General features: G+C 52.2%; 1 protein-coding gene across 3 annotated transcripts; it reads left to right on the top strand.

Annotated features, from left to right (window-relative positions):
• The first annotated feature begins 269 nt into the window (after positions 1-269).
• On the top strand, positions 270-24541 carry TMEM240 (transmembrane protein 240). 3 transcript variants are annotated; one of them, XM_076356025.1, is made up of 4 exons: positions 270-284; positions 1376-1482; positions 13636-13844; positions 17108-24541. In XM_076356025.1, the coding sequence occupies exons 2-4, from the start codon at positions 1391-1393 to the stop codon at positions 17254-17256; spliced, it is 450 nt and encodes a 149-aa protein (XP_076212140.1). In that variant the 5' UTR covers positions 270-284; positions 1376-1390; the 3' UTR covers positions 17257-24541. The 3 variants fall into 3 exon arrangements, with proteins under 3 accessions (XP_076212140.1, XP_076212139.1, XP_076212138.1); XM_076356024.1 differs by lacking the exon at positions 270-284 and adding an exon at positions 1005-1144; XM_076356023.1 differs by lacking the exon at positions 270-284 and having other exon boundaries at positions 1283-1482.
• Positions 24542-24889: the final 348 nt, after the last annotated feature.

Genomic DNA, 24889 nt, shown 5'->3' with positions numbered 1-24889 from the left:
CGGGGCGGGGGGATGTCCCGGCTGTGCCCGAGCGCGGGACGGGGCCGGGCCCGCGGCCCCGCCGGGAGGCGAGGAGGACGGGGCCGACCCCGGGCGGGAGGAAGGGCGGGGTGAGGATGGCGTGTGGGACTCAAAATGCGGCCAAGCGCCGCTGCCGGGGCTTCGCTCGGGAAAAGCGTGTGGCTGCGAGGCGGGGGGAAGCCCCGCAAGGGCAGGTCCGCAGAGCTGTCGCTGCTGCTGTCGCTCGCAATGAGCCGCTCTCGGAGCAGCGCCTCCCCACGTAGGTAAATGCCCGGGGTGGGGAGGGGGCGGCCGGCTCTGCCTGGGCGCATCTCCCCGCTGCATCCCGCGTCCCTCCCCCGTGCGGAGCCGGCGGCGCGCGGCGCGGAGCCACCCGGGCCCGGGAGGGGCTGGGCCGGGGGCTTCCAGCAGGGAGCCGAGCAGCGGGGACACGCAGCCCCGAGCCGGGAGGGGTTGGGGTTGGGGTTGGTTTTTTTTGGGGGTGGGGTTGGGGTTTGGTTGGTTTTTGGTGGTGGTTTTTTTTTTTTGGCACCGATCGGGAGGGGGGTGATTTTGGGGAGGGTCGGGGAAGAGGATGCGATGAGGCGCCCCCGGACTGGGTGATTTTTGCAGCCTGCCTCCTCCTCCCCCAGCCTCCCCCCCCCCCCCCCCCCCCCCCCGGTTTTGGCTGGCTCGCTTTCCAGTTGCTGCATGAAGGGCTGTGCTTGTGGCGGTGTGTGCCCGCTCCCGGAGACGTGGCGCACCTCCCTCGGCTGAGGCCGGGGAGAGGCCGGGGGAAGGGGAGATATCTATATCTTTTTTTTTTTTTTTTTACCTGTCACATTTGTCCTAGAAAAATAAAAAAATAAAAACGGGCAGGGAGAGGGAGCCCGAGGCATCCCCGGCACGGGGGAGTGCGTGTGTGTGTGCGGGGGGCGCCCCGCCGCCCCGCCGCCCCCCGCCGCACCGCAGCGTGCGGGCGCTGAGCGCGATGCGCCCCGGGCTGAGCTCTGCGGAATAGCGCGGCCGCCGCTCGCTGTCCGCGGGCTGGGGGCGGACGGACCCGACCGCTGGCAATTCCCTATTGATGTCCATGAATGCAAACACCATGATTTTCATGATCCTGGGCGCCTCTATCGTTATGGTAAGAGATTTTGCTTATTTCCCTCCCCTCCATTCCCCCCCCCCCCCCCGGCACTGTCCCTTAGCCTGTGCACCTCTGTGTGTATGCGTGTGTGTGCATGTGTGTGTGCTCCATTAAACACCAAAGATTATTTTCTTTATGACTGCTTCAGTCTTTGGCAATCAAACTAGAGTCAATGTTTTATTCCATCATCCAGAGTTGACCAGATGCCTTGGTTATGGGCTCTTACAGGCAATAGCTTGCTTGATGGACATGAATGCGTTGTTGGACAGATTTCACAATTACATCTTACCGCATCTGAGAGGGGAAGACCGAGTTTGTCACTGCAACTGTGGAAGGTAAGTTACCTGCATAAGATCTCTCTCACCTGTCCCCCCCAGCCCCTTCCCACCTCGTCTCATTGGAAAGGCACAGTGAGGTGGTGGCCAGCGGCAGGGTGCTGCTGGCTGGACTACCATTTTTGCATTCTGGCCGTGTCTCACCTTCCTCAGCACCTCCTGCATGAACACAGGGGTTTTTTTGTTTTTCCGGAAGAAGAGTTTTCTGTGGGCCTGGAAGTCCATTTTCCTTTGTGTGCATGCTTGTGTATATGCATCTGCGAGCCCTGGGAAAGTGAGTAACTTCCATTTAAATGCTTGTCATTTTGCCTTTGTTGTCACTGGGCTGTGTTGTTTCTCAGTGTGTTTGTGGTCTGGGTGTTGCAGTTGGTGGTTGTGTGGCTTAAATGGAATGGAGTTTGGAGAACCCAGAGGATCTGTGTCCAGGAAGGAGTGTTGCTGTCTAGAACAGTGTCACTTCGAGGCTTTGTAATCTTTGATCAGCTTTTAATTCTCTGTGGCTTTTCTCCTGAGAGTTGTAAAGATGCTGGACAGAGCACACTGAAGTAGCTGGTCTGTGCTTTTGTGGAGCGTTCAGTAAGCTGAGAGCAGCAGGGTGGATTCTATGCTAAGAGTAATGCCTTTGCTGTGTACAAGTTTATGACTGGACAAATACCTACCTCTCTCCATGGCTGTTTGGCAGTGCTTAATTCTCCTAAACACCGTAGCCCTTCTTGTGTCGTGTGTAGTCGCTGAGGTGCTCAGCTTGTAACTGGGCTTTGGCTGCTCTGTGTTAGAGCCTGGGGACTGAGTTTTGGGGAGGTGAATTTCTCTCTTCTCTATGGGACTGTTGTCAGTGATCCTTATCCTGCGCTCCTAGAGGCCTCATTCCCCTCCTGTGCCTGGTTACTCATTGCCTGCTGGAGAGTTGCTTGTCTGTGGGGGAGTAAAGCAGCATGAGGCTGTCCCAGCTAAAGGACATGCTGGGGGAGCCCTCCCCTGCCACATCCAACATTTAGATTGAGCTTTACTCCTCTTTGAGCTGCCTCTGGAACCAGCTGCGTCCTGTCTCCCAGGCATCACATCCCTCTGGTGTCCCTGGTGTGGAAGCTAAGCTGAAACTGGGATGTGCATAGCTTAATGAAGGGAAACCGCTTTGCCCTTCCACTCTGCTTCATTTACCAAAGGTGATCATTACCTTTCTCCCCACAGTTCCTCCTCAGACTCCTGTGTCAGAACAGCAAAGAAGGTACAAGCAGCACCTCTAGGGCCAAATGCAGCCCGGCCCTGAGTGATCTAGTAAGCAGACCCTAAATACCTGGCCCCTTGGGCACCACAGGCACCTCTGTGTTAAGGTCAATTGGGAAGACTGTGGACAAGAAACGTCCACAGTGTCTTTGACATTTTTTGGCAGGGATTGGCTTTTTCTCAGGTAATTTTTTTGAGTCTTCTTGATGTTTTTCACTAGTTTAAGAGTTTTCCTCTGCCTCTTCAACCAATTTTTCTTTTTACTTGTCACAGCTGTGTTCAGTGGTGTGAAAATTGGCTGCTGGTAATAGACTTTAACATCGTCTGGAGCGACTGAGGAGTGTTAGGTCTCACTGGTGTTGTTGGCAGTGTCCCTTCTGCCCAAGTCTGAGAAGGTGGCAGGGGCACTTCTCTCTCCTCTAACTGTATGTCTGCAGAGATGCTGTTGAGGCAGATAAATTAGCCATGGCACTCTCCCCAGACATAGTTAGGTCATTTCTTAGAAAGTGCACAAAACAGCTTCCAAATTGTCAAGCATGGATCTGAGAGGAGGCAAAAAGCGGAAGTTTACCAGTTGCCTTAGGAATGTAGAAGCAATGGCTCTTGCCAACAGAAATAGCATACCAGTCTCCGCTCCTGGGCATGGGCTCTTGTTGTGCACGAGCATTGGTTTCAATGTGTTCATGCTCTGATGTGGGAGACTCTTGCACAAAGCACCCCTCTACTATGGGACTTTGTGCGGCCTCATGCTAAGGTTTGGTCTGTGATCCTCACCTGCTCTCTGTGAGCTCCGACCTGCTGCCTGAATGCCAGTGTTTCGAGTTCTCTGATTTAAAAGGCAGGCGATGCTGAATATGCCTCGTCCTTTTTGTTAGCTGCCCAAGTGCTGTGAGTGCAGGCCTTTAGTGCACGTAGCATCAGCCATAAGCAATTCTGCCTTGCACTAGGCAAGGATGCATCCTGGAGCATCTTGTGAACAGTGGTACCAGGGATTGACGAAGGACTCTTAAGTTGCCAATAACCAAAGGGAGTCCTTGGAGGAGGGAACTGGGTGCAGTTCAATGTGTTGCAGGCAGGAATGGGGAAAATGAGTAAATGTTGCAGAAATGGAAGAGAAGGAGGAATTGGAATAAATGAAGATTGACGTGCAATAGGTTGAGCTGCTGCAATTACTGTTTTTCCTTCCTGCCCTAGCCTAGGTTGTAGTGTCAGTCACACCAACTAATTCATTCAGAAATGCTTTCCCTCCACTCTCCTATCCTGGTTGTATCCTTCCTCAAGGTATCAGAGTGGACCCCTCCGCCAGGAATGGTCTACCATTTCTAAGCACCCCAGGCTGGACTGTGAGTACCTGGCCTTGGGCATCCAGTGCACCGCAGGATGTGCTCTCCAGAAGAAATCAGAATCTGCACTGAGCTTATGTCAGTGTGAGGGGCTGGGAACTGTTGCCTTGCTGGTGGTGGCTGTGGACAGTGGGGGCTGACTCTGTGTGTGTCTCAGGTGCCAGCTGAAGCCAGGCGTGCAGGGGATTTGGGGCTCCGTGCTCTGCCCTTCTCGGGCCTCTATGTCCCACCTCATCCCTGCAAGGCTCCAGGGAAAAAGCCCAGACTTTGGCCCTTGGCTGTCCCTGCCGCTCTTTGACGCTAGAGTGCCCTTCCCAGCCAGAAGAATGGGAAGACTGCAGGCAGCCCTGGGCGTTTGGCTCCCGGCTGAGATCACAGCAGGCGGGGGGCCAAAGGCAGATGTGTGTCATTAGTGCATCTGCAGCCCGGATCTCCACTCCCTTGGCAGCAGGATGGGATCTGGCTATGTTTCCAGCTCCCTCTTCTCACTTGTTTCTGTCCACACTTTCTGCTCCCCGGGGAGGGGCAGCTGGGACACGGTGAGTCTCCCTCCAGTGTTGGTCCCTGGTGGGAGGCTGGCAAGCAGCAGCATGAGCCATACCCGGGGTGCCCCAGGGTCTGCCCACATTTTGGTGGCTCTAGGCTCATTAGAGTTGCCTGGGTGCCTGGCCAGCGGGGCAGACTGTTCTGGCTGTCTCCTCAAAGAGCTCCTCAGGTTGCACGGAGGCTGTGGCTGGGGTCTCTCCTCATGGGCAGCGATGTATCTTTCCCCGGACTTTGCCTGGTCTCCTCTCCATGGGAGACTGGGCCCAGCAAGAAGGTCCCAGGATAACTGAAAGGGAGTGCTAGCTTATGGCACCCTGCCCACTGCTTCCTGAAATGCCCTCTGCCAACCCTTGCCTCATAGAGAGGGCCTCATTTCCTGCAGCTGGGGACTATACTTTGGTTTTTTCCCATGTCCCTAAGCACTCGGTGTGTTAGCAGTGACTGGGGAGAGTCACTGGGGTCAAGACATTTGAGAAGGAAAACCCGCCCCATCTTTAGGCACTGCTGAACGCTGGACACTTGGCACTGCTAAGGCTGATCTCCACCCTCGCTGTGCACATCCCTGTGGGGTCAGGGTCACTGGGGCTATTTGAGGCTGAAGCTGTTGCTTGTCACTTTATGCCAGAAGCAAGGTAGCAATTTGTTGAGGCAAGAGTGACCTCGCTATGCTGGGCCCCGGCAGGTGCTTTTCAGGTCAGAAGGGAGTTGTGGCGTCTTGCTGGACGCAGGAGAACTGAGAGGGTGCTTGCGAAGGCTGTGCTGTGCAAAGTTTTCAGTGACTGCCTGTGGCTGCAGGGACTGGACCCCATGGCTGGCTGGCTGTGTGGTGCTGGGAGGTAACGCTGTCTGGAGTTGCACATGCAAGCTGCCCTTCTCTCCCGCCCAGTGCACAGAAACAGGCGGTCAAGGCTGATGCATATTTGCGGTCTGTTGAGTGGCAACCTCCACCGAGTCACTCTTTTCAGTTTGAGTGAGCCTGGGCTGGACAGTGCCTTTGCCACAGGAGCGGTCCTGCTCTGAGAGCTGAGACGGCTCGTCCTCTGGGCTGTGAGGGGGAGCAGATGCACTCATCTGTGCAGGTGGGGTCTCGCTGTTAGGCTAGACTGGTGCTTTCCCACTCGGCTACCCTACTGGCAGCACTAGAGCCAAGGAGGGCAAAGGTGCCAGAACCCCTGAGGCCCGTCGAAGTGCATCCAGAGCTGTTCGGTGGGAAAACAGTCCTGCCAGTTGCTTGGGAAGGGAAGCTGGTGTAGTGACGGTGCATGGAGTGAGAACATCAGCAGAGAGACAAGGCCGGCCCTGGCACCTGGTGCTGACGCTGAGCCTGCACAGACATGCCCGGTATGACAGGGACTGTTCCCCTCTTAACATCTGCCGCCTTGCTGGAAGAAGAAGGGGTAACAGCCACATTTACACTCCTGCTGGCTCCTGTTGATGCCATGCAGGAATGTGCCTGCTGGACCAGATCCCTGGGGGAGTTTGGCATTCTCTGTCCTCAGCATGTGGAGATATTTAGACTGTCCAAATCACTATGTTGGGGCCTGCCTGCGTGCAGGCAGCCCAGTCCTTCTGGTCCTACCTCCTTGGGATGTACCTATTCCCAGGAGAGAGCAGAGCTATGGAGGACTGCGAAAGTGTAGCGCTGCCCCAGTCCGAATGTCTCTGTCCCAGCCAGTAAAGGGTCCTCTCTGGAAGCAGAGAGCTGGCAGCAGATCAGGAGCTGGGTGATGTCATACAAAGGAAAAACACCAAAGGGTGTCCGTGGAGGCAGGGTGAGATGGAGAGAACAGATGACACCTGCGTGGTGCAAGGACCCATCAAAACAGCCTGGGGGGCTTAGAAGTTCCTGGTCTGGGAAAGGACAGGGACCTCAGGAGCTCGGGCATGTATTCTCCTTGCCACTGACCTTCTGAGTGACCTTGGGTGAGTCTTTCCCTCCCAAGCAAAGTCTCTCCCCGTGAGTGGGGTTGGAAAGGACTGAGAGGAGTGTCAGCCTTACCTGAATGCCAATACGCTGCAGCAGAGCTGGGGGCCTGGCCAACCCTCAGGTCAGTTCTTCCTGCCTGAGGGATACTTCAGCCCTGCTCTCACCAGGCTCTGATGAGGAGGGCAAGTCTCAGTGGAAGGCTATGCTGAACCTCTCCTGAGCGACTGGTGTGCATGGAGACCCTGCAGTGCAATGGGCTGCTTCCCAGGAGCACGGCTGGGCACAGGGTGGAAATGTGTGAGGTGGCTGCTGGCTGGGGCTCTGCCCCGATGCTGGGGTCACTGGCAGCACCAGTGACCAGGGAGGATGGCTGGTGGTGCTGGAGCGGTGCTGTCTTATGGCAGCATGGGTTCGAATAATGCTGCTCACTGGGCTCTGTCCGTGAGGGGCCAAATGCTGCCCTCCACACTCAGAGTAGGGACGTGCCAATGCTTGTCCCAGGCTCGCAGGACTGCTGTTGGGAGGTACACAGAGAATACATTTTTGCTCTGTTTCCTCCTTTCCCAGCCACTCTGGAAAAGCCGTTAAACCTCTTTGTCCCCAGATCCTGTGTGGACGTGCTGGGAGGCTGGGAGTGCTTATTGCCTAGTGCTGGAGACCACCAGGCCCTTCTTGGGCTTCTGGTAGCAGCTACAGCGTGAAGGGTCCCAGGGAGATGTTTTCACCTGTGCAGTGGTGCCATCCACGCTGGTCTGCAGACTGGCTTTGCTGGCAATGGCTCTGAGAGGCGCTGGGCTGTTTGGCGTGTTTGGGGAGAGGCTGCAAGGTCAGACAGGGATGCAGAACAGGGAGGCTCTTTGCCTCCCTCTAGCTCTGCTTGCAGCCCCTGTGTAGGGCATGCCTTGGTGGCTGTGCCTGGGGTCTGGCCAGCAAGGCAGGATAAGCCATGTTCCCCCAAATCCTGCTGCAGCTGGGGATGGGGAATGGGTCGGTCCAGCCAGGTTGTGACAGCTGCAACATGAGCCTGGGAGGTGTGACATGTCTGCTACCGACTGAGACTGACATCTGCCCGGGAGGGAGCCAAGCTGAGCCAGAGCATCAGCGTACCAACATCCCCAGCGGAGGAGGGAAGTGGAAAGTGTAGAGGCAGCGACGGGCTCTTTGCATTTAAAACGACAGATCAGTGGTGCTTTTTTAAAGACTCCCGTGCTGTGCTTTGGCTGCAGCAGCCAGCACACACGCAAGGTCACTGGAAGGGACAATAGCGCTTTGGGCAGCTCTGTAGTGAAACTTCCCAGCCATGCTGGCCAAGGCTCTGCTCCAGCACTGCTTGCCCTGGGAAGGAGGAGAGGAGGTCTTCCCCCTTTGTCACAAAGACTGGGAAAGGGGACAGGGATGCTACAGCTCAAGCACACATGTACAGACACAAACACTGTGCTCCCTTTGTCCAGCAGCTTCAGTTTCTCGCCTGAGTCAGGTGCTGTCTAGCTGGGGACGGATCAGCAAATCCAGTCTCTCACTTGCTTCAGGAGAGCAGCTGCTGGCAATCACCGGCCCCTCTTGCTTTTGAGGGTGTTTCTGGCCTGAAGTGTGGTTACGTTTCTTTTCCTACAATTACATCTGCTTCCTGAGGAAGCTCCACCACATCAAGGTGGGCACGGCTGTTAGGTGTGGCTGAAAGTGCATGGCACATGAAGAGAGGCGGCGCATGATTAACTTAGTAGGAATAATTTGGCCTGTAGCTGTTGTGACGACTGATACCAGCTTGATCTGCCCAGGAATTGGCCCTCAGGTTATTTGGTACATCTTTTTCTTGTAAAGAAACATGGTCAGGACATGGGTTTACCTTTTGAGGCCCACACGTACTTTGTGACAGCTCTCTCACAGCTGAGGGTGCTGTGAACCCTAGAGTCCTCACACCCACGTCAGTCGTCTGACTGCTGGCTGAGGTGGTGCAAGGCTGAAGGAGATTTTCAGCTCTTCTCAAAGGTCTTTGGTTGGTGAAACAGGCACTGGCCGGAGGATTATGTCAGGCCCTGGACGGTCACGTTTCTGAAAACAAGGTCTGGCCAAAAGCATTTGCTCTCAGGAGCTGCCCTGCCAGAACCTGGTCTCCAGCACTGCCTGCCCTCCCTGGAAGTGCGCTGGCGCGGAGCTGGTGGCGGCTTGCTGCACCCGCATTATGCTCAGCTTAGAGGTGATACGTTTCCTCACTGGATCCAGCCCCCAGAGCCATCCAGGCCACGTTCCAGTTTCCAATTCCCTTGATGTGCAGAGGGGATCCTGGACCTTTGCACACTATTAATAACATGCTGTGCTGATGTGCCAGTGTCTCTGAACCACTCCTGTAACATCCCCAAGGACTTGAGCTGCAACAGAAAACTTCTGGGGGTCTGTCGCTGTTCTCTTCCCCGTCTCAGTGGCAGAACCCAATCCTGTTAAGCCAAAACAAAGCATAAAAATCCCTGCAGCTCAGATCTCCCAACTGTTGCACTAGCAGGAAAAATTCATCTTCCCTGAGCCTTGCTAAACCCTTTCCAGAAAACTCTGCAGAGTGGAAACTTAGCACTGGCATCTCCACTGCACAGAGCTACTCTGGGAACTCAGGGATCCCAAAAGCTGCCTGGAAGGTAGCAGTGCAGTGCCTCAGGTGCTTTCCGGGGTGCTGCAGTGACAGGAAGCTTTTCTGTTAAGGGAATTTGCACCTGGGATCCAACTTTGATTTCTGATACTTGGAAAATTAAGTTGCCAAATCCACATAGGTCAAAGTTTTTGCCCTCTGTTGAGTTTTGCCTCCCATGAATCACCTTTGGACTTCTTGGTGGCTCACCATACAACAGGACTGACTCCTTTCTCCCCCTGGGCACGACTGTCCCACAGCACTTCAGACTGTACAGGCAAAGGGCTGGCACAGGAACACTGTGAGGACTGAATCCCTCCTTATGGAATGCTGGAAGTCAATGGTCACTTCGTGTGCCCAGCCCCAGCCCACACGTGAACAGTGAGAAAGGGTCAACCAGCCATCCTTTCCTGGAGCTTCCTCTCTCCGTTGTCTGTCTGAGATGCGCCTAATGGCTCATGGGTATGCAGAAATGTTGGTGCAGTCACACTGGAGTGGTTGTGTTGAAAATGGTTGTTGCTAACTTCAGTTGCACCCCAGAGCTGGTTATGTTGTCTTTCTGTCTGCCCCACTCCATCCGCAGCCTCTAGATCTAAATGACCTACAGACCTAGACTCACTGTGCTGTGGAGCCTGCGGAAGAGAAGGCTCAGGGGGGATCTTAGCAATGTGTATAAATACATGAAGGGAGGGTATAAAGAAGGCAGAGCCAGGCTCTTTTCAGTGGTGCCCAGTGACGGGACCAGAGGCAATGGGCACAAACTGAAACACAGGAGGTTCTGCTTGAACATCAGGAAACACCTTTTCACTGTGAGGGTGACTGAGCACTGGGACAGGTTGCTGAGAGAGGTTGTGGTCTCCCTGCTTGGCGATATTTAAATGTCATCTGAACATGGTCCGGGGCAAGCAGCTCTGGGTGGCCCTGCTTGAGCTTGGGGTTGGACCAGATGACCTCCAGAGGTCCTTTCCAACCTTAACCATTCTGTGATTTTGTGATTTTATGGAAGCTACAGGGCAGAAACAGGGGCTTCACCTCTGAGTCTGGACTCTGAAATCGCTGGGCTTTGGGGACAGTCCCCTGCACATGGAAAGGGAGCTGCAAACACAAAAGGAGTGTCAGGCCCTTACTGCTGCCCCCAAGGTGCCGTTCAGCCCAGTGATGACCAGAGGAAGCTGGGAGAGCTGGAGGAGATCCCACTGCAGTGTGCAGAGTCAGCCTGCACTGAGGAGAGGGACAAGGCAGGGAAGAGGTGACTGTGTCCCTTCCCTCAATGCCCTGCCAGCAGAGAACAAGAGCTGTGAAGAAAGCAGACTGTGTGGTAGGAAAAAACCTCTTGTGAAGCACGTGAGGAGAGTGCCGTGTCCCATGTTACTGCAGTGCTGGCCGTGCTGCACGTGTGTGTGTGTGTGTGTGCACATATGCGAGTGCTACAGGCACGTCCCTGCTCCTGAGCACTGGGGGAAGTTTGGCAGTGGGAGGAGTGTACTCCAGGACTCTCTTCTGGTACAGGGCTGAGACCCTCCGTGAAAAAACACTTCATGTGTGAAGAGAGGTCTGCACTCACTTCCTAGGAATGGGTCTGTCCTTGATGTGTCTAAGAAGTTTTGCTTCTCTCAACCCCAGAGATGGCTGTGTGTTAGTGATGCTCTGCATGGGGAGGCTTTAGATAGCCCTGTGGGTTGTGGCACAACAAGGCAGAGGAGATACACACCAGCTCCTGCTGAGGCACTCAAGTTCTTGATCATTTCAAGGAGTCTAGGTTTCTGGAGGTGTTTGTGGACTTAGCCCTTAGGCTGTTTCTGTACTGCAAGAAGCAAAAGGGAGTAAGTTAAGGACCTGCCAGGGATACCTGCCTGGAGAAGCGTAACACGTGGGAGGTACGTGTGACGCTTGCCTTTTCCCCTTCTGCAAAGCTGCTTGGCTGTGTTCATGAAATTAATGGGAGCCCTCCCATTCACGAATAAGAGCTCCCTTTTTGGGAGCCCTCCCTCACGCACCCTCTGCCCCCTAGATTTTCCCTAGCCAAATGAGGGAAAAGACCTCTGGTTACAAACCAACCAGCAAGAGGAGGCATGAGCAGGGCCTGCCCTTAGCCTCTGAGGACACTTTGAGCTGCCAGCAGAGCTGGCCTGGATGCATCTCCCTTCTGCTACTGCCCCAGTCTGGCCCCTACTACTGGGGCCTTCGCTGAATGCAGATGGGGAGCAGTACTAGACAGCAGGAGCATGGCTAGATGGGCTTCCCATCCACGCAGCCTTTTCCAACCCCCCCATGCTACGGCACCAGGTTGTACACCAGCCCTACATGCCTTGATCTGCCGGGAGCTGGTGCCTCTGGTGCAGGTGGCCTCCATTAAGTCATTGCTGAGATTAGGGCTGTTTTCAGTAGGTTCCTTTGAGTGGAGGTTTGTTTGTGTAAATATTTGGACGTTTCTCAGGCATGATTATTGAGCAACCTGCACCTCATGCATATTCAGAGGCCTCCAGCGATTGCCTCCTCTCCTGCATGTGGGAGCAGGGCTGGGTGCATGGATGTGGGAGGGACGTGAGTGTAGGTGATGCTGGTGGGGGGTGGCGGTGGGCAACGCTGGGGAGAGCCCATGCTACTGTGCTCTGGCCTTGAGCTCGGAGCGCTGGTGATGCATCTATGCTGCAGTGCCAGGACTGTCGTGGTGGTCTGATGCATGCAACCCTAGCAGTGCTGGCAGGCATGTGGGGCTGCTGAGCGCACCTCACCGTGGCTGGCTGGCCATTCGTGGGCTCCCTGGCAGCAGTGACAGCACCTGCCCAAGCAGTGCCTGCCTCTAAATCAGGCAGTGGGAGGAGGCAGGATGGCTAAGCACAGAGCCTGGGCAGCCTCATGGCTCCTGGCTGCTCTCAGGGAAGGTTAAGAGGCATTTAAAGCAGATGCAGAGGCTCCAGAGCAGCTTGCTTCCAGTTTTGCTTTGCATCCTGCATCCCCTGTGATCTGGGATCCTCCTATCCCGCATGCCCAGCTCACCTGTCACAGCTGGTCCCCTCCCATTCAGCCCCCACAGACCTGCCTTATTTTTTCTACTCTACAACTCCCTCACTCCATCCCTGGCATTTTCCTGCTTTTCCCAAGTTAATGAGGGTCTTTCAAGCGGTTCAGCATCATCCCAAGCTTGGTCTCCATCACCTCATTGCACAAATGAACCCAGTCGCTCTTCTGGCATAAGGCATGGGGCCAGCCTCTCCAGAACCCCTGAGAGAGACGTAAGTCTCTGAAAGCTCCGGAGTCCACCCTTTCCTTCTAAGGAGACTGGCAGCCTGTGGCACAGCAGCCCTCCCTGCTGCATGCCGCTGGGCATGTTGGCAGGCGGGGCATCTGCTGCACTTCTGTGCTGTGCTGCTTGGGGACAGCACTAAGCTGATGGCTTCTTTTGGAAACTGGCTACCATGCAAGGTCAGGCCAGGCCTCTGGCCGCGTCCCCGGCAAGTGATGAATGGTGGGATGAGATGGGAGGCAGGCTGCAGGGTGCCGGCAGACCCTGCACCCAGCAGGGTCAGGCTGGGAGACCCTCCTGAGCCAGAGCGCTGCAGGAGGGAGCTGTGAGATTTGGCTGCAGCTGCCATTTACCCCAGGCGGCATTCGGGGCGCTAAGGGGAGGCTTGCTGGCTGCTCCTGTGCTGAGGGAGATTTCTTGCTATCATCTGCTACAGGCAGTAATTGCTGCCTGTTCCTTGAGGAGGGTGACGGAGACCTCGCGTCCCTAACCACCCCAGTCATGCAGTAAGAGAACCTGAGACGGTCTTAGAGCTCGCGTGACTTTTCCAGGAGTGATACGCTGCGGGGTCTCTGCCATCTGCTGTCTGAGGATGAATTCAAGGCATGCTTTCAAGTACTTCCTCCATGGCTGTAAACATGCTCTGCTCTGATATGTGAAAGATAGATTTTCGTTTTACTCTGAGAGATGGGACATTAAGCAAAACAGCACACCTCTGGAGAAGTGCCATGAAGCTGCTAGCACTGGCAGTGCTGCACAGCAGAGGACTTTTCTGACTCCAGTGAGGCAGTATGTTACGATTGCACTTGCAGGGCTACACAGCTGCACTCTCAGACCGTGTGTACTCACAGGAGCAAAGTGTTATTGACCTCTGCCTGCGAACATGAACGCAGTAGTGCCCCTTACGTCTCTGGGGGGTGACCACTCCAACCTCATGCTGTCCTTAATGTTATCTTCCGTTTTACAGATGACGAACTTCGGCACAGGGAGCCTGTGTCAGGAATGCGACACAAGTTCCAGGCGTGGGTTCAGGTTTCTATACTTTTCTACCTCGCGCTCTGTCAATTCCTCTGCTGACATAAGCGCAGAAAGCCAAGACAGCACTTCTGCTTCCAGGGATGTTGGTAGAAACTCAAAGGAGTGGTGTTAAACCGGCCCCTGGCCACAAGAGCAGGCGCTGGATGGAAAATGTACTCTGCTCTTCTCCACTGATGCTTTTCCCTGTTTCTGTTCCCTGCAACAGGCATCATGTCCATTATGTTATTCCATACGATGGGGATCAGTCAGTGGTGGACTCCTCGGAGAATTACTTTGTGACTGACAATGTAACCAAGCAAGAGATTGATCTGATGCTGGGACTTTTGCTGGGCTTTTGTATAAGCTGGTTTCTGGTGTGGATGGATGGGGTTCTCCATTATGCAGTGCGAGCCTGGAGAACTAGCCGACGGTATGGTAAGTGCAGCCTCATGGGCTCCCTTCTTTTTCCTCAATCTCTTGCCCTGTCCTCTGAGGCTGGTGGAGAGGGAGGAGGTCAGCAGTCTTGCAGCGTTTCTTCCGTGTAGATCTGGCACAGGCCTGACCAGCCGTATCCCAGCCCTCTTTGTACAAGCGGGGATGTTTATGTGGAAATAGCCGGCCGAGGATCCTAGCCTTGGGGGCTCTGCTTTGGAAAGTGTGAAGTATGTGTTGGTGCAAAGGGGTGTTTGATGGAAAGCAACATGTTTACCCGTAGGCAGGCTGGCAGATGGTGGCTGTATGTCTGCACATGTGGGCAGAATATTTTCAGGCCAGACAAAACTTCCCTGAAATCTGGATTTTTCTGTGCATATAATTTGCAGCCAGGCACATGCTTACGGAGTGCAGCCTCTTGTTGTTTGTAGAAACTTGTGACAATGTGATGACAATGACAGACATTTCTGTGTTGTGTCAGGGACACATCAGCTGAGGTTTCCCCATCCTCATTGCTGTTCCAGATGTGTCAATTTTTTTCAGTAGTGACATCAGCCCCACAGGGAAAAGTGTTAGCCATAGTGTTAGTCTTTGGACCGGTTAGCTTAGCATCCTGAACTAACATCCTGAGAATGACCAACAGATGCTCCTTCAGAGGCCTTCTCTGCCCCTCTTGGCTCTCTCAGCATGGACATCCCATGGACTTTAATTTTTGGAGGGGAAAAAGGACAGAAAAACTATTAAAACAGTGAGTGACTTGAAATTCCATAACAGTGTGCCTACAAATCTCAGTCTTTCTAACTCTGACTGGTAGTGTCTGCTAAATTACAACTCAGAGGAAAAGGAGAGTGAGCAAGAGAAAGATTTATCTGCAAACCTGTAAGAAATTCTAATTAGGGAAGTGGACTATCTCTTTCTAAAAACTCAGATCAAAATGATATTAATTTCTCATTAGTCTTCCCAAATCCCCAGCAGCCTGCTTGAGCAGTTTCTGAACCAGGACTCTCTTGAGGCTGTGTTGCTGCCATTTCCCAAGCAGAAGGCTAATTGTCAGAGTTTCCAGTGAGATCTAAGGTACCGAGCCAATCTTGAGGCTGTGACACCTGTTTTTGATCAGACCCCCTGTGGCTGTGATCTCATCAGTGCTCATGAAGTCAGCAGGGCTGGCAAGAGCTATCCTTGGGTGAGATGCTGTAGTGAGTACAGCAATATTGTTCTTCAGAGCTGTTGCCTTTTGTTATGGAGCGGTGAGCTGCAGACATGGTATCGCCATCTAACCTACCTTCTTGTGAATGGATACTGCACAGACTTTTATTTTTAGTAATTAAGGGTAATGCTAGTAATTAATTTAGTAGTTAAGCTGAACGATCTTTTTTCTTTCATTTTTTTTCTCCCTGTGTATGCATATTCTAAGGCTTTAAGAAGGGGTTGCCCAATGGTGCAATATACTGTGCAGATGATACGTATTTTCAGAAAATGAATGCAGTGTTACTTTGCACCCAGCTTTTTCTTCCCTTAGCACCCCCATTGGCAGTGCCCCTTTCATGATGCAGAAGGCTGACACCCCCTCTGGCCTGAGACGTTGTCTCTTAGTGCCGTCTTAGCGGTGTTGCACCAGCCGCACGGGACCGGTCTGCTCTTAAACCAGGTTGGTTGTTCCACAGCTGTGCGCTTGCACCGTTCCCGGCTCTGTTAACAACCCTGTGTCCTCACAATATCAAATGTGTGGTAGGAGAGACCCTGAAAGCCCTCCTCCTCTAATCTTTAGGTGGGGTGTCCGGTGTATACCGTGGAACGGGACATGATGTCTCGTTCCAGTAAAGGTTTTTACATGCCTTGAACTGTTCTGTCCAAAGAGAAAACAGCGCGCTTGTGTGCTATGCTGAGTATGTTTCACTAAAGACGGGCTGAAAAATCACTGGGGAATTTGGAGCAAAATAGTGAATGTTGAGCTTTTAGGTATTTCCTATTCATTCAAATCAACTATGCAAATCTAGTCATTTTAAAGGCAATAAGCAGAAGGACTACTTATTTCTTTGTTGAACGAGTACCTAAGCTAAAATTTCCTTCTAGAGAAAGAAATGGTGCCTGTGACTACGAGAGATAGGGGTAGGGGTAATACAAAATACTGTATAGAGCCCTCCCTGCAATACATGAGTACCACTTAGCAATGACTCAATGTCACATTGTGGCCTGATCAGCTTAAATTTTGGTCTATTAGAATAACCTATAGCTCCTTCCTGATGGAAGAGATTTCTTAAAATAGAAAATATTCTATAGAAACTCAGACATCAGATTGCGCTTCACAGTAGCCGCAGTGCTGGTCAGAGCAGTCACATACCACCTCACGCTAGTTGCAATAGTTCAACTTTATACAATCTGTCATTCTCTGGGAACTTTCAAATTCTCCTTCGGGGGGTTGGGCTATGTGTATTTCTGGGTGGAACGACCCGAAGCCCTTATGAAACTGAACGGCAGCTGAAACATTGCTACAGGGAAAGGTTCATGGGCTGAGAGCTGAAACGCTGGATAAAAAAAAATGATGCTGTCCAGCCTGCACTGGCCGTGGGGCAGAAAGTGGCTTGTGCTGATGTTGCGTGAAATTGGGCAATGTTTCAGAAGACAGAAGGAGAGAGCCAGGATTGAACAGGGACGATACGTATGCAGCAGCAGTGTGCTGCTGCTTCCCTGGCAGCTTGGTCCCCACAGCAGCTCCCGGCTAGCTACAGAGATCAGTATGAGGTTACTGCCTTTGCTGAATCTTGCCCATACTGTTAGCCCGACATTCGGAGTGTGAATAAGGCACAAGGAGGGCTGGAGAGTAGGGCACCTGACAAGGAGTTGGTTCCTACCAGCAGCAGAAAGCTGGAGTTTGCCTCTTCTAACTCCCGCTGTCATGAAGGGCCGGTGCAGCCCGTCCGCGCCTCTCTCGAAACAAGCCGTTTCTGCTTGTTTCCTCTCTCGAGACAAGCCCCTGTCTGCTCAGGGTCGTGTCTGAGGGGTGGGTATCTGTTGATTGTGTTCAGGGCAGAGGCTGCTGCAAGGCTGGGAGAGGAGTGGGCAGTGCTGTGGCTACAGCCGAGGCATGAAGTCTGGCTGGGGAACAAGTGTGGTCTGAAGGGAAGCCTCAAGGGTGGCCTTGCCAAGGCCGTAACTAGTGCCCGATTTCTGCGGGGCAGGCCAGGAAAAGGGCTAGGCAAGGCAGGAGAACGTGGGTCTCGCCATTCCTGTAATATCTCATCTTCCTTCTCCTTTCTGCCTTCCAGACAATTCCTGGTCTTGGATTCCAAAATTTTGTAACTTAAAGGAGTTCAGAAAACGTCATCACAGGCAGTACGAGGAGGCGACTGGGAACATGGTGCACATCAAACAGAAGCTGTACCATAATGGGCACCCTAGCCCACGGCACCTCTGAGGAATACCTTCCCCTCCAGAGACTGCAGTGAGGTTTTAAAAAGGACTTTGCTCTTCTTCCAGGGGAACAGCTACTAGTTTGCTCCTCTATGGAAGCCAGCCGAGGACACAATTTTACTTATCCATCCTGTGTGTCCCTGTGGCACACCACGATGCACAACTAAGCCAGTCCTGGATGCTACGCAGCCAAGACATTGCACTGTGTTCCACATTTTATTGTCAGACTTGTGTATATATGTAAAAAGCAGACAAACAAAAAACAAACAAAAAAGAGAAAAGAGATTTGCATTATACTTTCAACCCCCTTTTCCTGGCATTCACGGCTGTCCTGCACATCCAGCTACCCTGCGGGGAACGTTGGCCAAGGGTATGGAGGTGGGACAACATGAAGAAGATGCAGAGTTTCTCATCCAAGAGCTCAAGTCCCCCGTTTCTTTGGTCCTTTGGCTTGGTTTTGCTCTGCTCCGTTCCTTCCGTTGCTAGAATGGCTTGGCTGGTCACAGGTTTGGATGGGGACTGCTGCCAGCTGGTTGTGAAGGCACAGCGTCCCTTTTGCTTTGGTTCATGTTTTGGGGAGTTGCTGGGGGGGGAAGGAAGTCCTGGGAATATATAACTGATGTGTTGTTTGCATTGCTGTACACTGAAACCTGCCTTAAGCAATCGAAGGAGTCTTAGTACCAGGGGAACAGTGCTATCAGGCATCAGTCCATTTAACAGGGCTGGTGCTGCCTGGTTTACACCACTTTTATATTGGTGGTACCTTGCTGAGGTCAGTGCTGTTACTCTTCACTAATGCTAGAGAGGAGTCGCTCCTGATATGCGGGGAGAAGTGTATTGAGTTGAACGGTGTTAGATCTGGCTTGCGCCCTGATCATACCCCTCCGCTGCATAACCACCACCCGCCCCTTGCCTGGGAGGAAAGGAGCTGCTGTCCCCCTCTTCTTAGGGGGTGAGCCTGAGGCCCTGGTTAATACCACCCTAGAAACACTGACAATGCGGTGAGAGGGTCCTGTTAACAGCCTCGCTCTCCCTGCACGTGAACAGCCGCCTGTCTTCTTGTGTTACCGCTCCAGGCTGACATAGCGCTTCAGCAGCAGGCTGGGCTTGGCTTGAGGAACACAGAGAGATGTAGGCCTGAAGCCAAACTCAGCTACACAGTCAAATGTCCCAATAACGGGTTGAATCAAAGTACAAGAATGCTCTAACGTGGTTTTGCCTTTGCTTCCCCCGGTCGCAGCTTAGGTGTGGGTTTCAAGGTAGCTATCAAGTGTCCGAAACCAACCTCCGCATCCAGAGACCTCCTTCAGTTCCAGCCGGAGTTGCCTGAAGGAGTTGATAAAGCCCGTGTGCACCTAGACAGCGCAGTGGTATCTGATTCCCGTAGCAGTCATGTTCTGCTGGGGGAGTGAAGCAAACGCACCCAGACTGCATCGCTTTTGCACGTGCTGGGCAGCAGTCAGCGGCAGCCCCGCCGGCTGCGGTGCGACGAGAGAGGTTTTTATTGAGAGGAATAAGGGAGGGAGACGCTAGCCCCGAGAATTTAAGGTGGTAGCCCTGAATCCCAATCATTTCACCGTCATTCATCATTTTGTATTGAGTGGGCTTGTGCTTAAATGGGGAAACCGTCCAGAACAAAAGGATGATGAATATTATCAGAAACTGCTGTTTTCTTCTATGGATTCCTTGACTCCGTCAATGGCCTCCTATTGTTTGATTGCAGTGTCTGTGAAGGGAAAAGGACACCATGACTCCCCGCTCTTTTCCTCCCTGCTTCAGCTTCTGTGTCTTGGGTTTTTTTTCCCATTGTTTCCCATGCCCAGGATCAGTTCAGTTATTTACAAGCCCCAAAGCTGGCCAAGAGCCAAACACACCTGTTTCTCTGCCATTCCTACCTTTGCTGTTCCCTAGTGCCTCTTGTCTTGGAGCCCCAGTTTCTGTCTGGGCCTAAATAGCTGCCCGGTCTATACTTACGGCTGTCTGCTTGACTGTCTGTCATTCAGGACTTCCTATGGTCGTAATGTCTGCAGCCACCTGTTAGTATCAAAAGAATGACTGTTCCTTAAGCAGCTCCTTTCCAAGACACGCGGCTTTGCAACCTCCCCCACTGTATGAGCTTTGTGCATTCGGCCATACGGGCTCATCCTCAAGTGGCGTAAGATGCTCACTTCGGTGGAGCGTTACTCATACAGTGCCAGATGAGATCTGGCCAAACAGCTGTTCCGTTTGCCCTCGTGTGATGGCACACGCTTAACTGACGGCGAGGAATAGGTGCTGTGTTATAAAACAGGTACATGTCATGGACATGTCTTCAGATGGGACAACATTTTGCGGGGGAGAAAAATTCCATCATGATAAGGACAAATACTGAGTCTCTGGAACTGGTTATGGGAACAAAAGCACTTTAAATAATCTTTCTACTTGGAGCCTCTCACAAGAGAGACTTAAGGCAGCGACCTAAACTCAGAGTGAGTTGAAAGTCTGGTTCTGCCCTGCTCTAGCAACTGACCTTAGTTGAAATATCATTAAATATGAAACTTATGACTGGAAAGAGTGAAGTGATGGCTCACACTGATTAAGTCTGATCCACACCAGAATTTCAGAAGAATATGAGGCTCTGGAAGAGGGAAAAAAAAAATCCTACATGGTACATATTCCCATTGTTGAAGAACAGACTTTTTTTTAATCATCTGCTGTGTCTGCAGCTATTACCTTGTGAGCCTATCTCTTGTTTACACTTAGTCAAAAAACAAAACAAAAAATACTCTCAGTGCAATTAAATTTACTGGGAGTGATTCACTGGTCTTAAATCCAAGGAAACCAGAAATACCCTCATAAAGCAAGGTTTGTCCCAGCACACACTAAACCAATGGGATGAATCCTGGGGAACTGACTAGGCCTTTGATTCTCATCCTTAATAAATAAGGGGCAAAGTTCCTTCCCATGCAGTAAGGCCAGGTCCTATTCCTGACCCCAGAGATCTGGTGCATCTTCTGTGCAGGGGTGATTTCAAACAGCCAGCTTAATAGAGACACAAGGTCAGATTCCTGGTGTGAGGTGCCTTTTTCCTCTGAGTCTAGGAAGCTACTGTAGATCTGACCCTACGTAACAGAGATCGGAATATGCCTGTCGCTGGCACTGGATAACCTCACACACCAAGTAAGGCTGCAGCGGTGGGAACTCCCTGCACAGGAGCAGCCCAGGGCCCACGTGCCATTTAACCCGTGGTGGCGTGCGAAAGATGACCGTTGTTCCCAACAGCCGAGTGTCTGCCACGTCTCCTCTTTGGGGAACGAGATGACAAGCCCCCACAGAGAAGCAGGAGGTAGAAGAGGCAGCTGTGTTTTGAGTGTTGCGGAACCCCAGTACCAGCACCGTATTGCCCCAGGCAGCACCTGCTCGCTCTCCGCTTGCCATCAGCACTCTTGTCCCTCTCCCATCCCCTCAGCTGATTCTGCTCGAGGTGTGAGCCTTACCAACAGCGTCTGACTTTGTGGTCTCTTGTTCCTCTGTCCAAGTGAGGTTGCTACTGTTGCTCGCAGCTCAGTTGTCTGTACAGTCTGCCGTTGCACTGTCTTCTTCTCCTGTGCATGTGTTCGTTTTGCTTTTGTCTGGTTGTGGGGGTGTTTTCTCCTTGTTTAATTGTCTGAGATGTACTAGTGTTGACTTGTTTGTTGTTCTCTTGCCTCTGATCCAGTCTTCACACACACACACACACACACACACACAAAAACCAAACAAAAAAACCCACAGATCAAAACAACAACAAAACCCGAACCCAGCAGCAACCCGAACAAAAAGGGTTCAGCTGGGAGAAAGCGACTGTGGCATCAGGGAGTTGACACAACAAGGTCAGGGCTAGGCAAGATACTGGTCAGAAGCTGTGGGAGAGAAAACATGGGGTTGCAAAGCTTACAGCTGGCAGCTGTGTCTGTAATGGCAGCTCTGTAGGGACAAAGGAGTGGGAAGTGTGCACCATGTCTTAGCACTCATCCGCCAGATGCTTTGAGGGAGGCTTCTGCAGAATTAGATAGTGGGGGGGGGGGAATTTTGTGCTGCCTCAGGAGAGGCTATTTTTAGAGCAGAGGCAGAGCTTAAAACCGTGTGTGCCAATTCTCCAGAGCTGGGATTGGCGCTGGAAACATTCTCCCGCATTTCTGGTGTGAGGAGCCCAGGTCTGGCTGCCTGCACACCGAATGGCTGCGTGCTGGTGGTGGGGATCTGTTGCAAAGGAGAGGTGTGGCAAGATAGGTGGAGGGAAGCAGAGGCTTGTGAAATCCATTGTATCAACAAGTAGCTCCTTTTTAAATTCAAGCAGCCACTTACTAGCACTGCTGAATAAATCCCTTGCCCCTCAGTGAGATCCCTGCAGGTAGCGTAAAGCCAAACCCATTCTATTCCAACCTTCTTCCCATTCTTACCACCTCCTTTCTTCTCAAGAGAGCCACACATGAAAGAGCAGGCCTGTCAAGCTGGTTGTCTCCCCCACTTTGCTTCCATTCTGGCATCTGTTGTTCCACCACATTCAGTGGCTCACGACAGGGTGGGCGTGGGGAAGGAAGGAGTGACAGGAGGCCAAATTCACCGTAGCTGTAAGAAGTGCTGTGCCAGGGAAGGGCTTAGCAGAGCTGCACATTGCTTCAGGAATGAGAGGAAAGGAAGAGCCCAAAGCCGCCACACACGGGATTTCAGGTGTAGCTCAGAGTAGACCCAGGTACTATGCATGCCTTCTTTGGCCTCTCACACAATAAGAAGGACCCTTCCCCTTTGAGGGGCGGTTTGGGAAGGTGTCCTGTGATACCAGCCATCCATCCACCATGCCCTCTTACTGCTCAGCTAGCCCTTGAGCCAGCCAGGGACACATCAGCTGGCCCATCCTGGCTGAAGTATCTGGCAGCACCTGTCGATAAACAGTAAAAGACCAAAAGAGAGCCCAGAATGCATGTCCCAGGCATTCCCAGCATGGTGGGGTGGTTTTAGTTACTCTCACTGCTATTCTCTACCTCATTTTCCAGTTGCACTCAGCTGGGAGAAGAGAATCCCTGATAAAAAGGGATACTAAAAAGAGCCACTAAGATGATTTAGGGACTGGAGCATCCCTCCTACGAGGAAAGACTGAGAGAGCTGGGACTATTCAGCCTAGAGAAGAGAAAGCTCAGGGGCATCAATGTATATAAATACCTGGAGGAAAGGTGCAAAGAAGATGGAGCCAGGCTCTTTTCAGTGGTGCCCAGTGACAGGACCAGAGGCAAATGGGCACAAACTGAAACACAGGAGGTTCTGCTTGAACATCAGGAAACACTTTTTTACTGCGAGGGTGACCAAGCGCTGGGACAGGTTGCCAGAGAAGTTGTGGAGTCTCCATCCTTAGAGACAGTCAAAAGCCAACTGGACGTGGTCTTGGGCAGCCTGCTCTAGGTGGCTGTGCTTGAGCAAGGGGGGGGTTGGACCAGAACAACTCCAGAGGCCCCTTCCAACCTCAACCATTCTGTGAAAAAAAAAAAAAAAAAAGCCATGCAAATGGTGTCGGGTGAGCTGAAGTCCACTGGCTTTGCAAGAGACCAAGAGTTGATACTTCAAGACCGCAGCAGGCAGTGCAAACACAACCATCGATAGCCTTTGCTTACCTTGGATAAGGCCTAGGCGAGCCCAGGCAGGAGAAAGCTCTGGGGGAGCCAGTGAGGGAAGTCCTGGTCCAAGGTCATTCCCCAGCTCGGGAGAAAGCACGTTGCGAAGGAAACGTTTCACGTGTACTGGCTCCCCTGGAAAAGGGAGGGCAATGGTCACCCTTCACCTTCCCTTCTCCGAAGGCTAGAGGCTTGCAGGCGATAAATGACACAGGGAGCCTCAGTCTCATTTCAAATGTCACTTCAAGACAGCTTCGCAGCAGCAGTTTAACGTTCAGCGAGGCGTTGATGAAGAGTGTGTGTGTGAACACAGGCGGAAGGCCTCTTCTGCATTCAGGGGGCTTTGAAGGTAGAAAGAGCCAACAGAAGCTCCCAGAGCACCTCTGGATGTAAAAGAATATAAGTACTTTAACTAGAGCATACAGTACAAATAGAAAGACATTTGGATCAAATGCTTTGCAACCAGAATACGCTGGTGAAACAGATGCGTGTTTCAGCGACAGGCGATGGGATGTAGAGTAGGGGACAGACAGGGCATTATCTGTTAGGCAGGGACACGGGACTGCTGGTTCTACCTTAGGATGGAGTGAAGATGAGATGTCCTCTCAGGCCAGCCTGACTCACTGTGGTGCCCAGGAGAGCATGAAGAAGCAAGACTGAAGAGAGGAGAAGGGGAAAAAAAAAAAAAAAGCCGGGCCTGCAACCTCCGTGCACGTGGGCTGTTGGGGCAAAAGAGAAGGAAGCAGAGGAGTAGGAAAATGTGGGCAGGTGTAAGGAGGAGCTCTAGTGAGTCTGGGCTGCCAGTTTGCCGCATCCTGGCTAGGCTCTCAGGATGCTGTTCCAGTTTTGTATGTGTGTGTCAGTGCACGTCTGTGTGTTTATATCTGTGTGTGTCATCAAGTGTTCACTGCATGAAGCCTGTTCCTCTTCTTTAGTACCTCCCGTTCATTTGCACTCATTTCTTTTCCAATGGGGTTGCTAGTTTTAGTCCCCTCTTCAAGCTGAGCCCTGGGATTTCCGTGGAGGGGTGACACCAGGAGGATGGCTCAATCCTGCGAGGCGCTAAGCACCCTCAGCTCACAATGACGAAGGCAGTGGAAACCCTTGCAGGACAGAGCACACAGTTTAGGAATATTTTTTCAATAGTGCTCTGCAGTGAGAATGCAAGAACAAAACTTGGAGGGCTGTTTTCCCTGATTGTTAATCCTCCTTTTCTTTCTTCTGCACTCAAACCAGTTTTGCATGCATCAGACAGGCAGAGGTACAACACACGTTGATACTAACAGAGAGAGAGAGATTATACTCTGCTCCGAGTCTAATCATAGAATAATCTCTACTGTGGTTGAAAAGCAATAATGGCTAATTTTTTTATTAAATACACTTGCACAGGCAAATGTCACCTACAGCTTGTGTTCTCCAGCGGCCGTGCTGGGAGCGGTGACAAGGCTGTGCTGAAGCTAAGGGGAGCAGCTGAAGGCCGCAGAGGGCTTGGGGGTGGGGGAGGCAATAGAAAAAGCACACTGTGATTTTATTTGGGTCAATGAGTGAGTGTATTTCAGCCATTCCTTCCCTTTCAATAATATGTTTGTATAATAGATAACCAATTCAGCTCCTGAAACTAAGCCCGTCCTTTGCTGTTTGTCAGTAAAATAGTTTTTTGCATGTTTTGCATCTGAGTGTTTTTTCCAACCCTTTGAACCGAACGATACTCCTGGGTCAGAGGCTGGAGGCCTGCTAGGGGACTGCAGACGAGCAGGTCACCAGCTCACGGGCAGGGGTTTAAGAGAGGAGGAGGGACAAACATGGCTCGAATGGTGTGGGGAAAAAGCTGTGCCCAGCCTTGATCCATGAAGAAGGGCTGTGCAACTCCCCCCACGTTATGTGACATCGTAGGACACTGTCCCAGATTTTAGCCTGCTTGTCTCCCACTCACTGGGAACACAGGGAAGCTGTAAGGTCCAAAACTGATTTAAAAAGAAGATAAATATTTTACAGTTAAAACCAAATTCT

This window comes from Aptenodytes patagonicus, chromosome 19 (genome assembly GCF_965638725.1).
Source record: "Aptenodytes patagonicus chromosome 19, bAptPat1.pri.cur, whole genome shotgun sequence".
Lineage (NCBI taxonomy): Eukaryota > Metazoa > Chordata > Aves > Sphenisciformes > Spheniscidae > Aptenodytes > Aptenodytes patagonicus.
Note: the sequence above shows the minus strand (reverse complement) of the source record. Positions and strands in the feature narration are given on the sequence as shown.